The following is a 15,823-nucleotide window of genomic DNA, read 5'->3' as shown; positions in this document are numbered from 1 at the left end:
TGATTCTGCCTGCCCAGTCGGCCTTGATTGGTAGCTTTCTCCTTATACTCAAACAGGGAGGATCTATCAATCAAGGTTTGTCGGACAGGCAGAAACCACTGGAAAACACCCCAATGATTTGTGGCTCAAGCAGCATGAAAGTGATGACAGGTTTCCTGTAAATCAAGAGGTGAATCAGACCCTAAAAGAATGAAAAGGAAATGTGAGGGAACGTTTCCTGTATGTGAAGCATTGTTCATCCTTTTGATTAAAAGAGCTTAAATAAGCTAAAATCCAGCTCAATTGCATCCAACATATTATTCAGTAAGTTTTAGACCTCTAGATCTCCAAAACAAAATCAGACATTACCAGAAGCAGAAAATGTGGTGTCAAAAGAGGAGCCTGATCCTGCAGAAGTTTTAGCTGCGTCACTAAAAAAGAATTCTTCCCCAGATCCTAGCAGATTATCAGTTTTGCAGTCAGTAGAAAAAGGATTGTCTGAGAAGAGATTGCCTAATAAAGCTGCATTGCTGGAAGAATCCTTTATTTGGGAAGATACAGCGTTACTGTCTATAGTTGTAGTTGCAGGGGCTGAATTTAGTCCCAATAAATCTGCTTCTACATCTTCATCTTTAGTTTTTGGAGTGTCTGAGCTATTCTCTGATTCAAATAAATTATCTGTAGATTCTGTTTCATGTAATATGATGCTCGTGCCCCGTTCTTCATTTTCTAGTGCACTATGCACTTGACCAAAGTCATAGAAGTCCTCATCGGAAGGTTCACTTTTGTTGTCACTTGTACTCTCATTGTGATCTTCTGGGGCTGCAGTATTTACTTCCCTCCCTTCCATCTGATCTAAATATTAAAAAACAGTGATGTTTAAAATGTAAAAGGCATAAAACATTCCACATACATTAACATATGGCATCTAATGGAGCATGCATGCTGTGATCTAGTTTTCACATTCAAACTATGCATTTAACCCCTCAAGGATATAGCCCATTTTGGCCTTAAATGGGCACTGACAGATACAAAAACTTTTTATATATTGTACATTTTGGCAAAACATTAACCTTTCTAATATACTTCATAAGAAAATTTTATTTCCTTTTAATAGAAATCATGGCTTATAAAATCATGGCTTTGTCCAAGCTGAAGCACAGGCATTGACAAAGTCCAGTAAGTGAGGATGGGCTAGCACTCCTCTGTGCTCTCTCCTGTCTGATAGCACTCCTCTGTGCTCTCTCCTGTCTGATAGCACTCCTCTGTGCTCTCTCCTGTCTGATAGCACTCCTCTGGGCTCTCTCCTGTCTGATAGCACTCCTCTGGGCTCTCTCCTGTCTGATAGCACTCCTCTGGGCTCTCTCCTGTCTGATAGCACTCCTCTGGGCTCTCTCCTGTCTGAAAGCACTCCTCTGTGCTCTGTCTCATGTCTGAAAGCACTCCTCTGTCCTCTCTCCTGTCTGATAGCACTCCTCTGTGCTCTCTCCTGTCTGATAGCACTCCTATGGGCTCTCTCCAGTCTTATAGCACTCCTCTGTGCTATCTCCTGTCTGAAAGCACTCCTCTGTGCTCTGTCTCATGTCTGAAAGCACTCCTCTGTGCTCTGTCTCATGTCTGATAGCACTCCTCTGTGCTCTTTCCTGTCTGATAGCACTCATATAAGCTCTCTCCTGTCTGATAGCACTCCTATGGGCTCTCTCCTGTCTGATAGCACTCCTCTGGGACAGGAAAGAGCACAGATGAGTGCTATCAGACAGGAGAGAGCACAGAGGAGTGCTAGCCCACCCTCACTTACTGGACTTTGCCAATGTCTGTGTGTCATCTTGGACAAAGCCATGATTTTATAAGCCATCATTTCTATAAAAAGGAAATTACATTTCCTTATGACGTATAAAATGAAAGGTTAATGTTTTGTCAAGATGTACAACATATAAAAAGATTTTGAATCTGAGAGTGCCCATTTAAGGACAAAGCCAATTTTCATTTTTGTGTTTTCGTTTTTCCTCCTCCCATTTTAAAATCCATAGCTCTTATTTTTCATGTTACCATAAAATTTACTGCAAAAGCAAAAAATTATTACTTTTGAGTGAAAATTTGTAAGAAAACTGCAATATTACAAATTTTGGGGGGTTTGGTTTTTACACAGTGCACTTTATGGTAAAAATTATACATTGGGCCTCATTTGCTAAGAGTGTCAGGTTTTTACTAGTGTGAAATGTTGTAGGATCCCTTTCTATTTACTATGGGGATTCACAGAACATTTTCTGACCAGCTTTTTCTAGGTGGAAAGTTCCAGCCATTTATCCACAGGATTTTCTGTGAATTAGATAGTAAATAGGTCGGGTTGTGAAACCATGCCCATTTTTGTGTCAACCAAGCCCCTTTGTGACAGACCACACCCCTTTTTCGGCTTTTTACAGTGCAATGTCGAGTTTGTCGGATTTTCCTGGCGCAGACACACTGCACCAAAATAACCCGACAAAAATGGGTGGGTTTTAGCTTAGTAAATGAGGGCCATTATCATCTTTATTCTGTAGGTCAATGTGATTAAAAGGATACCCAATTTATACAGTATTTCTATTATTGTACTTCAAAAATGCTAACAACTTATGTATGCATAAAATTCTCCTTCTGACCCCTATAACAGTTTTTTTCTGGTATACAAGGATGTATGAGGGCTAATTTTTTTTTATGACTTTTTATGATTATATTTTTGTGATCTAAGATGTGATTACAAATCAGTATTTTTGGTGTTTGGCATTATTTAACATTTATGCATCTTACTGTTCAGGATCATGAACATTATATTTAATAGTTTTGACAATTACACATGTGTCGATACCAAATAAGTAAATTATATTTTTTTTGTAAAATGGGAAAATAAGGGTGATTTCAGTTTTTATATAATTTTACAAACATTTGTTAAAAAGTTTAAAATAAAAAATAAAGACCCCATAAATTATATTTACTGTATAATTCTATGACTATGGCATAGCATTGCACAGTATGATCGGTCATCCACTGATATCACTACATCAGTGGATGCACATTCAGAGGCAGGTAAGGGGACCCTCCAGGGCCACTTTACCATATGAAACCCCTGGGATCACCTTGTGGTGGTTCCGTAAGCTCCACTCACGGATCTATACACATACAATTACAACAATCCTGATTTGTGTAAATCTGATTACATTTAAAATGACATTGGGGGAGATTTATCAAAACTTGCCCAGAGGAAAGTTGCTAAATGGCCCATAGAAACCAATCAGATTGCTTTGTTCATTTTTCAGAGGCCATTTAAAAAAAATGAAAGAAGTGATCTGATTGGTTGCTATGGGCAACTCAGCAACTTTTCCTCTGGACAGGTTTTGATAAATCTCCTCCATTATCATTACACTTTCGTCTGTATTTTCCTTTCCCTGCAGACTCTACACTGTTGATATCGCCTGTAATCCTGTTTGTACTAAATGGTGTGCTATTAGTAGTGGTGGAACAAGGTACTGCAGTGTTGTCCTGTTAACATGAAACCACACTGCAGTGCCATGCAAAGCCATACACAGAACATGGTATTAGCAAATCTAAATTGCCACGTAATCAAATAAACAATGAGCAGCCTTTTTAAACAGCTGCTCGAAAGAGGTGCCAGAATATTATATATATATATATATATATATATATATATATATTCCATATTTATTATTTAGTACTTTTTCTTTACACCTCACTGCAAACAAGACTTATTATTTGTAACTTGTGTATAATCCTTCTTTTTCTAGTCTCTATTCTGCACCCCTTCATAAAACTCTAAATATCAAAAATATCAAAATCCAGATAAAGTTTAGGATGAATTCTAAAGAATTTGGTTCCAATAATGTCAACATTAAGACACAAGGGGAAATGACTAAAACTGTGTTCTGTGTTACAAAGTTTTACACATATTTGGGGAGGTTTATCAAAACCGGTACAGAGGAAAACTTATCCCAGTTGCCCATAGCAACCAACCAGATTGTTTCTTAAATTTTTCACAGGCCTTAAAAAAAAAAAAAAAAAAAAAAATGCAGCAAGCTGATTGGTTGCTATGGGCAACTTTTTCTCTGTACATGTTTAGATAAATCTCCTCCATTGTGACTCTTGTAAGCCAGAAAACTGGTTGAAATGAATAAATCCACCCCGCTATACAGGTATTCGTAAACCACATTGGTTTAAAAAATGTTTAATACACATGTCAAAGGTTTTGTATAGCTACCTTGCCAGTCAAGAGTTTGAAAAAAGTTATTCTGTTCATTAGAATCCGGTGGTTCTGGGGAATGTTCTGCTGGGGAGATTTCAGCTTCGTACTGTGCAGTTGATCCCGGTTGCCTGGGTAATTCAGGTTTTCCTGTAAAGCACAAAAACACCCCCTTATAACATCTATTTGAAAAAGGGGGACAGTCCTTTGCAGTATTATATGTTTGTGTAGTCTAAAAATCATTTCAAACTGAAGAAATTAAATAAAATAAAAAAAGTACAGATTAGTACAATAAGAAGTGTTTAGCGGCTCTGTTAAAATCAGTAAGAACTTATAGTGTAAAGAAGTTCTCCAGGCTGAAATGATTGATGGTCTATCCTCTCTGATCGGCAGGTGGCACCCCAGTGACATATAACAACCCCCTGACTAACAGCTGTTCAGTGCCCATGATACACAATAAACAGGGACAGAAGTGGTTGGCTCCACTGTGTAGTGGTGGCGCCGCAGTACTTCAGCACAGCTCCAGTTAAGTAAATTGATTGCCTATAATACCAATAGGCCATAAATAATTTTAGATTGGAAAACTGCTTTAACATATGACAACAACAGGAACAGTTACAAAAATGTAAACACATCCCAACATAGGTGAATGTCTATGACCTTAATACCACAGTCTGTCCTGGATTGTCTGTGTGAATCTGAGCCCCTGCTGTATCTCGCCCATGCTCCTACCTAAACCTCAAACAAAAGTATTACCAAATTTAGACAGCATTTCCTGTTGTTCTTCTCGGCTGGAAAAGAGAATCTTCGGAGTCAACCGCTTGGTGTTAAGATTTTCCCAGGGTGGAATGTTGTTTGCCGGCCTGTCTCGAGGAGAGACTTCCACCTCCAAATTCACTTGAAACAGATCTGGGTATTTTTCCTGTATATCACATGCATCTAGATCATACCTGCAAGAAGGGCAAGATTCCAACTTAGTTTAGTTCTCTGTTTTCCATGTCATTTTCTGTGCTCTCTCTGCTTTTGCAGCTGAATACAACAGAACAAGCCAGTACAAGATTACTAAACAAGCACAGCTCTGAAAAATATGCAGACGCAGACAGCGTTTTAGGTACAAGAAAGAGCAAAACAGGAAATCAGGCAGTCTGCAGAGTGCAGGGTCAGGAGTACATGTACAAAGTTAATATAGGAAATATTAAAAGCAGCACAGGACATTGTTCTGTAAAACCCCTTTTATAAATGTGCTAGTTACCAAGGACCATGCTATGACAATGCTTACGATAAAAGCCATTTTAATAATATTAAACATAGCTGTATGTTCACTACATACTTTGCAAACTTCACAGTTGTGGCATTACGAGGTACAAATCCAGTATGAAACTGTATCTGAAACATCTTCATTGAGGTCATCTAGAATAGAAAAACATTATTTTACATGATATAAATCATAAAATGCATCATAAAAACAAAACAAATAAAATGTTACTTTTACAATTCAAGACTAAAAAATACCTACTAAAGTATACACTGTGGTGGGTTGTTCATGACTGTAATAATAAGATTTATTGGTGCATAATACCCATTTGCTTTATATGTATAGATCCTTATGGTGCGCCATAACACTTAAAGTGGTATTTCAGGACTTTATCACTCAGGATAGGTCATCAATATCGGATCCGTGGGAGTCTGACACCCAGCACCTCCACTAGTCATTTATTTGCCAAAGCTAAGGAGCCTGCAAGCACATTGAATGGAGCACCAAGCAGACAACTCATTCTGTAGTGGCTGTGCTGCAGTAACATGGCATGGCCACTAAATGATGTATGGAGCAGTTTGCTTCTGTCTCGAATGAATGTATATGAAAGGCCATAAGGTTCTGGCAAACAGCTGTATAGTGGGCTTGCTGCACTCACCAATTAGATTTTGATGGCTTATGCAGAGGATAGGCCATCATTCACAAAAAATAAATAAATAAATACCAGAAAACTGACTTGGGAAAATAAAACAAAAACCCAAGAGAGGCCAAACAGGCTCATCCACTACTTTTAAAGTAAGAGTGCTATGTTACTGCATGGGAAATTATTTTAAAATAATCACAGTAATTACCTTTGCTTGTAACCTGCCCCCTAGTGTAGATCTTGCATGGTATATGACTATTAAGACATCTCCTTGTACCGTCACATCTAAAGGAATTTCAGCTTTGCCATCTTCATTTTTGAAGTCTCTACATATTGTGCATCAAGAGAAAAACAAATGTAACTCTGTGGTCACAAAAAGCAGATATGGCAAGAAAACTAGACCTGAAGTGCAAAATTTCGGACAAATTTCCAGTATATATAAGCAATACTACTACAACTATTTCTGGCTACAATGTCACATATAAAATGCGTTTTTAAAAAGTATAACTCTGCAGATTCCATTTATAATTAGTCTCTGGGTTTTTCTTTTTTTTTTTTACAAAAAAATAAAAAATACAGCACAGCAACAGGAAGGGAGGGTAATGCTTAGGAGCACATGAAAACACAAATAAGGAATCAAAATCCTGGCTAAAGTTCTGACCAATCATGGATTTATGCCAGGCAGGGCCACTGACATTAATGTCAAAAAATTTCAAAAAGTGTCGAATGGCATGAAATTAATGTCAGGTCTCTCAGAGTTATGTTGTTAGTTTAGAGGTTTACAAAGCTTTCGATTCTGTCGAGTGGTCTCGATTATGTGTGTTGCGGGTTCTTCGATTTGGCCCCAAGTTTACAGAGAGTGGGTGAGATTGTTATAGGACAGCCTTCGGGCTAGGATATGCATGAATTTGGATGTCTGTGAACCATTTCTGTTGAATAGAGGTATGTGCCAGGGGTGTCCGCTGTCACCTTTTTATTTGCTCTGGCAGCGGAGCCCCTAGCAGCAGCCATTCGTGTTTCTCCATCTGTGGGCTGAGCTGGGGACCATTGGAGGAGAAGGTCTCCATGTATGCAGACGATACTTAAGTTTATCTAGCAGATGTTGAGGGCTCCTTGGTGGCGCTGTTTAATCTTCTTGAACTGTTTGGCTCCTTTTTGGGCCTGCAGGTCAACTGGTCAAAGTCTTCTCTGATGCCCTTTTTTCTGCTGCTGTTCTTCCTCCTTCTTTCTGGTCTCCAGGTGGTCACTCGCTTTAAGTATTTGGGGGTTGAGGTCTCTGCATGTCTTGGGGAATTTTTAGCTTTGAATCTGGATCCTGTTGTCTTTTCTACGGCTACCTGGTTGCAAGCTTGGTCGTGTTTATCCTTCTCATTGGTGGGTAGGATTAATATCTTTAAAATGATATATAGCTTCCTTAATTTCTATATCTATTTCATCTCTCACCTGTGATCCCTCCCAAGAGATTCTTTTTTAAGCTGAGTGGCCTCATGAGTTCCTTCTTTTGGAAAGGTAAACCTCCACGACTGGGTCAGGCGTTGCTGCAGGCTCCCAAACAACAGGGTGGTCTAGCTGCTCCAAATATGTATAATTATTTCTTAGCATCCCAGCTTGTGTACGCTGCCTGGTGGATCGATCTGGATCTCTTTAACGTGTCTACAGCTTTGGCAAGAGCTCTTATGGGTTTGTATGAATCTTTGGCTAATGTCTTATATAGATATACTCTTGATGCTAAGTTGTTATCTCCTATTAGAACTGTGGCTGCGGTGTGGTTGGTGGTATCTGGGCCCTTTCCACAGCCAGTGTTGTCTCCAAGGGAACCCTCATTTTGAGCACCTGCAGGAGTTGGAGGCGGCTGGCTTTTGGAGCTCACATGGAGTCAAGTTTGCTGTACATCTATTTGGGGATTTTCTCTCCTTTCAAGAATTGTGTGACCATTTTGATGTCCGTCGGAGTGGCCATTTTAGGTATCTTCAATTGCAACATGCGGTCTTGGCACAATTTGGCTCCCTTGAAGTGACCCCGGCTTTTTCTGATGTGGAGTTGCTCCTGGGTACTTCCTTACTAAACCGTTGACACAAGCTTGTGTTTTCTCACCTGTCTCATTGAGAGACACAAAAGACAGACATACAAAAGCAGTCCCGAGGGTGGGAACAGGGAATGTAGGACACCAGTCGTGAGATTCACAATGTAGAATATCTCAGGATGCCAAGGCAGATGTTAACCAACACGCCTGGCTGATGAGGACTGCCAAAGAGACTCCTGAAAAAAAGTACTTTAAAAGGTGGAGCATGGGGAAATGTGGGCCAATGCCAGGAAACCCAAATTATACAAAGAGGGGATAACAGCTTGGGAAGAGAGTAATCTGACTGCACAGCATGTGGGGCGCTTCATATGCAGAAAATGATAATCTGTACCACACAAACCCCCCCCCCCCCCCCCCCCAAAAAAAAAAGGCAGACCATAATACAGTTACACTGCCTAGGGAACACATGAAGCAAGCATGATAATATTCCTCCTATTCCGTATAAGAAATGAAAATAAGTACAGGGGGCAATGTCCTGCATGATACAATGTACACCTCCTATGAAAGGGGTTAATGAGACAGGTGACTGCAGTGCCGTACTTCAAAAGAGGGCATCCGTTCTAGCACAATCACTCCACTAAAGGAAGGGGAAAGTGTGACTGACAATGGAGCAAATAAAGGGTGCAACATATAGCAAGAGGGAATTCCACATGGACTTTTGCCTAGGAATGAGGAGAGGGGGGAAGCGTGACCCACTGCACAACAAAAACACAAGCACTAAATAGAAGAGGATAGCTGTCATAGCACACAACTGACCATGTATTAAAGGGGTACTCCGCCCATAGACATCTTATCTCCTATCCAAAGGATAGGGGATAAGATGTCTGATCGAGGGGGGTCCCGCCATTAAGGACCCCTGCAATCTCTCCTGCAGCACCCCCGTTCATGAGCTGCATGGAGCGAACATCACTCTGTGGCTGATGACGGGCGATACAGGGACCGGGGTATCATGATGTCACAGCTTCGCCCCCTCATGACGTCACACCCCCACCCCCTCAATGCAAGTCTATGGGAGGGGGCGTGATGGCAGAAGTGTGTGTTGTATGCATAGCACGATTACTTCATTCAAAGAAGGTGGTAATGTAACCAACTACCTAGCATGACAGATGCTCCATACTCTCTCCCCTCCCCCCGTAAAGAAATGAACACATAGGACATATTAAAAACATAATGGTGGGGGATCACAACAATTTACCATATGTGCACATGAACATAAGTGCAATATCTAAAGATGTGCAACCTAAAGCAATAAATAACATGTACGGGATAGGTGGGTTAGAATGTGTTACTAGATGCCAATACAGACTATTCCCTCAATGAGTATAAAAATGAGGGATATATTGCAAATACCATAAAGAAGGCAAGGAATAACCTCTAGTGGACCGATTGGTATACTGTCACAACGTCATAAAGTGCTCACAGTGTGCACTTCTAAACAAACAATAGTGAAGCAAAGAATGAAATTAACCCACCAAGATACTTAGGCTAAGGTTGTCAAGGTGTTCCCCCACCTCACACTCCGACACATGCTCCTTCTGGGGCTACTTCCGGAAGAATTGGTCTGAAATGTGTTGTGTATTTTTATAGCTTCTAGTAATACATTCTAACTCCCCTATCCCGTACATGTGCTTTATTGCTTCAGGTTCCACATTTTTAGATTTGCACTTATGTTCATGTATACGTATGGTAAATTGTGGTGTTTCCCCACCATTATGCTTTTAATATGTCCTATGTGTTAATGTTTTCAGGGGGGGATTAATTTGTTGTCAGATATTTCTTCTATGAATTTCTAATACAATTTGTTTTTTTGCATTACTTGTGATTATGTACTTATTTCATTGCAAGTTTTTGTAGGTTATCGTTTTCTTGCCATACTTTTTTGGCTGATGTATTTGAGAGTATTTAGTTCTACTTATATAGGCCGTGCTCTAATGGCACCAGCCTTTACCACTGTCTTGTGTGTCCCAAAATGAATCATGCGAGAAAAAAACATGCAACAAAGCTGTCCGGCTACAGCTTACCTTTCCCTTCCCCTACCTTCGTTCATCCAACAGTTATTGAATGGATGTGGCCTGGTAAAGTCTGATTATTTAACTTCTGTTCATATCAGGTTTCATCTTAGTGTTAAGTAATACAATGATGCCACAGAGTACATCAGGGTGTTTATTTGGAGGATGCTTTTGCATTGAAAAGTGTTAAAGCGTTCACTTTTCAACACACTTAAATGGGCACTGTCACTAACTTTATTTTTTGATATGTTGTAGTACTTATGTACTACAACATATCTCTAATATACTTTTATTATTATTTTTTTTATTAAAATGGTTTAATTTACATTTGAAAACCGGCCACTAGGGGTCTCCCTCCTAGTGGCCGGCTGCAGCCTGGCGTGATGTCACGTCTGAAAAAGGACTGATTTTGGCCTGGCAATCAGTCCTTTTTCAGTTAGGCTGCACTCGCTCCCTGCCTGTCAGGGAACGGGCTAGAGCCGTAGCGCCGCATGTAACTAATAGTTTATCTACACAGGGTGCCTCCAGCTGTTTCAATACTACAACTCCCATTATGCCCTGACAGCCAATAGATGTCAGGGCAAGCTGGGAGTTGTAGTGGTGAAACAGCTGGAGGCACCCTGTGTAGATGAACTAAGGGCGGAAGTTCCCCCCCAGCAGGCATCAGTGACGTGGTGCCTGCTGGGGAAGTCTGCCTGGTAGTGGGCACACTACCAGGCAGAGAAAAAGTTATTTTTAATATAGTAAAAATTAAAAGCAGGGAGGGGGTAAGGGATAGATTGGCAATAGGCAGGGACAGAAAAAAAAAAAAATAGGATGGTGGGAGCTACACTTTAAAAAAACTAAGCCAATACCAGACCTCTGCAAAAAGTTGGGAAAATTTCCCAAACATAGTATGAACAATGAACATTGCATTCCAGACAATGATTTAGGCAGGTAGAGAAATGTTTAATGTAAAAAACATAAAATATAAATATTATATAAACATACGTTATTTTTTTTTTTATTTAATTTATTTTTTATATTGTTCAGCACTATAACTTACTTAAAAGAATGCTTTGAGGAAAGAAAGTAGAGCATATAACCAGTTCACTCCAAAACAGATATTAGTGCGGACAAACCATAAACAACTGTGATAAGAAGCAAGCCTAGGCAACAGGCCTGAGAACGCCACATATGTATTTTACTAACATAACATGCTTACCTCATTTTATCATATTCTTGAGAAGTAGTTGCCACTCTCTCATCGCCAACATATACTTCACAGAAGGGCCGACAGCCGTTGCGCAGCTTGCTAAAGAGTGGTACTGGAGTCATAACTATAGCCTTGATTAGAATTGGCTTACTATGGGGAATTATTGGCTCCTCTGCCATCATATCACACATATATTCTATATATCTGGAAAAACAAAAAAAGAGGTTTTGAGTCATTCACATGAAAATCTGATAATTGATATTTCTTTAGGATACACATAAGACATGTTGAAAAAAAATTAGAGAAGTGAATAACTGTAAATGAAAAGCAATTTATGGAGTTTCCCTGCATGCACATGTTACGATTCGGCAGGCTGGATGTGGATCCTCTGTGTCAGTGAGGGATTGGCGTGGACTGTACCGGTGGACCGGTTCTAGGTTGCTACTGGTATTCACCAGAGCCCGCCGCAAAGCGGGATGGTCTTGCTGCGGCGGTAGTAACCAGATCGTATACACCGGCAACGGCTCAACCTCGCTGACTGCTGAGAAGGCGTGGGACAGAAGGACTAGACAGAGGCGAGGTCAGACGTAGCAGAAGGTCAGGGCAGGCGGCAAGGTTCGTAGTCAATGGTGATAGCAAGAGGTCTGGAACACTGGTATGGCAAACACAGTAAACGCTTTCTCTAGACACAAGGGCAACAAGATCCGGCAAGGAAGGGAAGGGGAAGTGAGGTTATATGGACGTGGAGCAGGTGGAAGCTAACTAGACTGATTGGGCCAGGCACCAATCATTGGTGCACTGGCCCTTTAAATCTTAGAGCGCTGGCGCGCGCCCTGAGGAGCGGAGCCGCGCGCGCTAGGACGCGACAGCCGGGGACCGGGGCAGGTGAGTAGCTTGGGATGCGATTCCCGCTATGCGAATCGCATCCCCGCCGGCAGTGTCAGTGCAGCGCTCCTGGTCAGCGGGTCTTCGAGCGCTTCGGGGAGGAGCAGGGACCCGGAGCGCTCGGCGTAACAGCACATCTACCATACACTATACAAAATTATTTGGATGTGTTTCAGCCCCACCCACTGCATAAAGTCGAGCACACAGCCATGAAAATTTTAATAGACCTTCATTGTCAGTAGCATGGGTTTTACGGAAAAAACTTATACTTGCGGCACTTTAACTGGAAGTCACCTTTGCCACAAGCCAAAGATTACCATGTGCAATGCCAAGCATGAACTGTAGAGGTGTAAAGCATGGTGAAGTAATGTTCTATGAAGCAATAACTCATCTTTAACATTTCTGCAGTCTTACTAAAAAATAAGGTTTTAGCGGATGTTTGAGATGAATATAAACTGGAATGCATAATGCCTACTGATAATTTTGGTATAGGGTCATTTATAAGGATTTTCCGGATAATGTTATGGGTAAAGTTCTAAAGCTAAGACATGGCAAAAAAACACAATAATATTCAGTTTTAAAACAATGATTTTTAATGGGTTGTCCTGGATTTTAAGAAAACTGCAGGCATGACAGGTGAATAATGCCTTTTCATTTTAAAACATTTTCTGATCTTAGGCAACTTTTGTAAAATCCTGGACAACCCCTTTAATGGCTGTGCAGGTTTAAAAAATAAAATAAAAAATAAAGCCTCTGGGATCCCTTTAAAATAAAATTGTAAAGTGGTCCCAGAGGCAGTAAAACAATCAATCAACAGTTACTCACCTCTCCGATCCCCTATTCAGGCTCAGGTTGGCACACCAGTCTTCATTATAGAGTGGATGTCCGATGACCGCAGCGGCCACACGCCATACACCTGGCATCATGGCTCCCATCACCGAGGTGACGCCAAGAGTATGGCATGTAACTGCTATGGCTGTTGACTGGCTGCGCCAGTCACTTATCAACTCCAAAGTGAATATTGGGGTACTGAACAGAGCTTGATCCTCTCTGATCACTGACTGACTGGAGAGGTGAATAAATGTTGGCTTGTTTTTTTAATGTATTTGCCCATTTGCATTTTTTTATAACACCTGGATAACCCTTTTAACTATAAAAATGTTCATCTGTTATGTCGCCATCAAAAACCAATTTGAAAGCTACACCATCCTGCAGTAAGATTATCTTAGTACTTTAATGTTACAGGATACAAAAGGCATTTTAGACAGATATCCTTTTTACTGCTCTAGCATTGTTGCACCACTAAGCACATAAGGTTTATTCAGTTGTACTTTGACAAGGTTTATTTGGAGAACCTCGAGCAGTCTACTTAGGCTCCTCACTAGAGATGGGCGAACTTACAGTAAATTTGATTCGTCACGCACTTCTCGGCTCGGCAGTTGATTACTTATCCTGCATCAATTAGTTCAGCTTTCAGGTGCTCCGGTGGGCTGGAAAAGGTGGATACAGTCCTAGGAAAGAGTCTCCTAGGACTGTATCCACCTTTTCCAGCCCACCGGAGCACCTGAAAGCTGAACTAATTTATGCAGGAAAAGTAATCAACTGCCGAGCCGAGAAGTTTGTGACGAATCGAATTTACTGTAAGTTCGCTCATCTCTACTCCTCACCTAAATCCTACTGAACACATTTGGGATGATTGGAATGGTGAGACACCTTCTCGTCCAATATCGGGTTCATCTTTTTATAAATGCTATTTTGGCTTAAAGTGCTCAGAATCCCAACGGCATGCTCCAAAATCTTGTAGAAAGCTTTTCAGAAGATAGGTGGTTGTTAAAGCAACAGAAGGGCTCAAATCTATATTATTGCCCATGGTTTTGATATGGGATGTCCAACAAGCGCGACCTTTACAATACTAACACAGAATGATAGCTTTTATAGCCAGATTTGTGGCCAGTCTTTCTTGCATCATTTATTTTTAACCATGTGATGATTAAATAAGTTTTTTTTCATGCTTGCAATGGAAGCATCCAACATGAGGACATAAAAACAAGGAGGGAATTTATAAAGCATTTTATGCCAGGTTTCAGGTGTACAAAAAAAAAAGTTGCTAATTTTTACTCAATACTTCAATATGTTGTTGAGACTTTAAAAAGACTGGTGAGAGAGTGATAGAAAAGAGGTGTGCACTGGCATAAATCATGCCTGAAATTTCTTGCGGAGTTAATCTAAAAACCTGGTAAAAAAATAAATAAATTTAAAAACAGCCAGATAATGTGGAGCATAGCCTTCACAATAAATAATATAAAAAGATACCTTTTATGAGAAGGCCAGATGCCAGGTGGACATCGCTTCATGCTAAACATATACACAGCAGCTTCTGCAGTGGTAAAAAGGTGGCAGAAGCACAAGAAGGAACATACCACAACAGCTGAGGCGGCGCGACCATCCTGGAACACAAAAACATAGTACAGAACTGGACATAATAGGACTACTCAGTCAAAAACTTATAATACCACCCCCCCCCCCCAAATAATATATATAAAATTGTTATATAAAAACACAGTAGGTATATTACAGAACACTGCACCTTTACATATAACATAAAACCAACTATCAAAGCTTAAAGGGGTATTCCAGGCCAAAACTTTTTTTTATTTATCAACTGGCTCCGGAAAGTTAAACAGATTTGTAAATTACTTCTATTAAAACATCTTAATCCTTCCAATAGTTATTAGCTTCTGAAGTTGAGTTGCTGTTTTCTGTCTAACTGCTTTCTGATGACTCACGTCCCAGGAGCTGTGCAGTTCCTATGGGGATATTTTCCCATCATGCACAGCTCCCGGGACGTGACATAATCATTGAGCAGTTAGACAGAAAACTTCAGAAGCTAATAACTATTGGAAGGATTAAGATTTTTTAATAGAAGTAATTTACAAATCTGTTTAACTTTCCGGAGCCAGTTGATATATATAAAAAAAGGTTTTGCCTGGAATACCCCTTTATAGAGTTTCAGGCCCAACACCTTTGCCAGTTTTACCTCTCTTGTTTTGTTTATAAAATAAAATGAGTTCATCTTTTGAAGGCAGTGTCTGCATGTCAAGATGACACAAACATGACACTATATATATATATATATATATAGAAAAAATCCAAAGAGAACAGCACTCCTGTAGTTCCTTACAAAAATGGTGAGGTGCACACAGTCACGACAGATCCAGGTCACAGATCTCCATAGACAGCAAACGAAATAGGCGACAGCACTCTCATAAGATGCAAATAAGCGGTCTTTATTCACATAGGCGTGATGGCGACATTTCGGCTAGCTCACCTAGCCATTATCGAGCAATAAAGTGTGCAAACAACAGAGTATATATGGCCGCGCAGGGCCCATTAATTAGTGACGTCATAAACAAAAATAAGGCAAAAATACATAAATGCGTACATGTGATAAAGTGATCAGTGCTTCAGTAAACACTAGTAAGGCATCCGCAACCGGAATGCAAAGTGCGATCATACAGGTATACAAAAAATCATGATGTACAG

At 40.3% G+C, this 15,823-nt stretch overlaps 1 protein-coding gene across 3 annotated transcripts in view; it reads right to left on the bottom strand.

Moving 5' to 3' along the window:
• GAK (cyclin G associated kinase) overlaps window positions 1–15,823 on the bottom strand; it is a 102,354-nt gene that overhangs the window by 16,701 nt on the left and 69,830 nt on the right. For all 3 annotated transcript variants that reach the window (XM_056574973.1, XM_056574981.1, XM_056574965.1), the window contains exons 15-21: window positions 14,594–14,727; window positions 11,405–11,599; window positions 6,317–6,434; window positions 5,541–5,620; window positions 4,967–5,160; window positions 4,229–4,360; window positions 349–834 (exon numbers count right to left, since the gene is read on the bottom strand). In XM_056574973.1, the coding sequence (XP_056430948.1) occupies window positions 349–834; window positions 4,229–4,360; window positions 4,967–5,160; window positions 5,541–5,620; window positions 6,317–6,434; window positions 11,405–11,599; window positions 14,594–14,727 (1,339 nt within the window). The remainder of the gene's footprint in view (window positions 1–348; window positions 835–4,228; window positions 4,361–4,966; window positions 5,161–5,540; window positions 5,621–6,316; window positions 6,435–11,404; window positions 11,600–14,593; window positions 14,728–15,823) is intronic.

Source organism: Hyla sarda, chromosome 1, assembly GCF_029499605.1.
Source record: "Hyla sarda isolate aHylSar1 chromosome 1, aHylSar1.hap1, whole genome shotgun sequence".
NCBI classification, from domain to species: Eukaryota; Metazoa; Chordata; class Amphibia; order Anura; family Hylidae; genus Hyla; species Hyla sarda.
The sequence above is the reverse complement of the archived record's forward strand: the minus strand, read 5'-3'. Positions and strand labels throughout refer to the sequence as shown.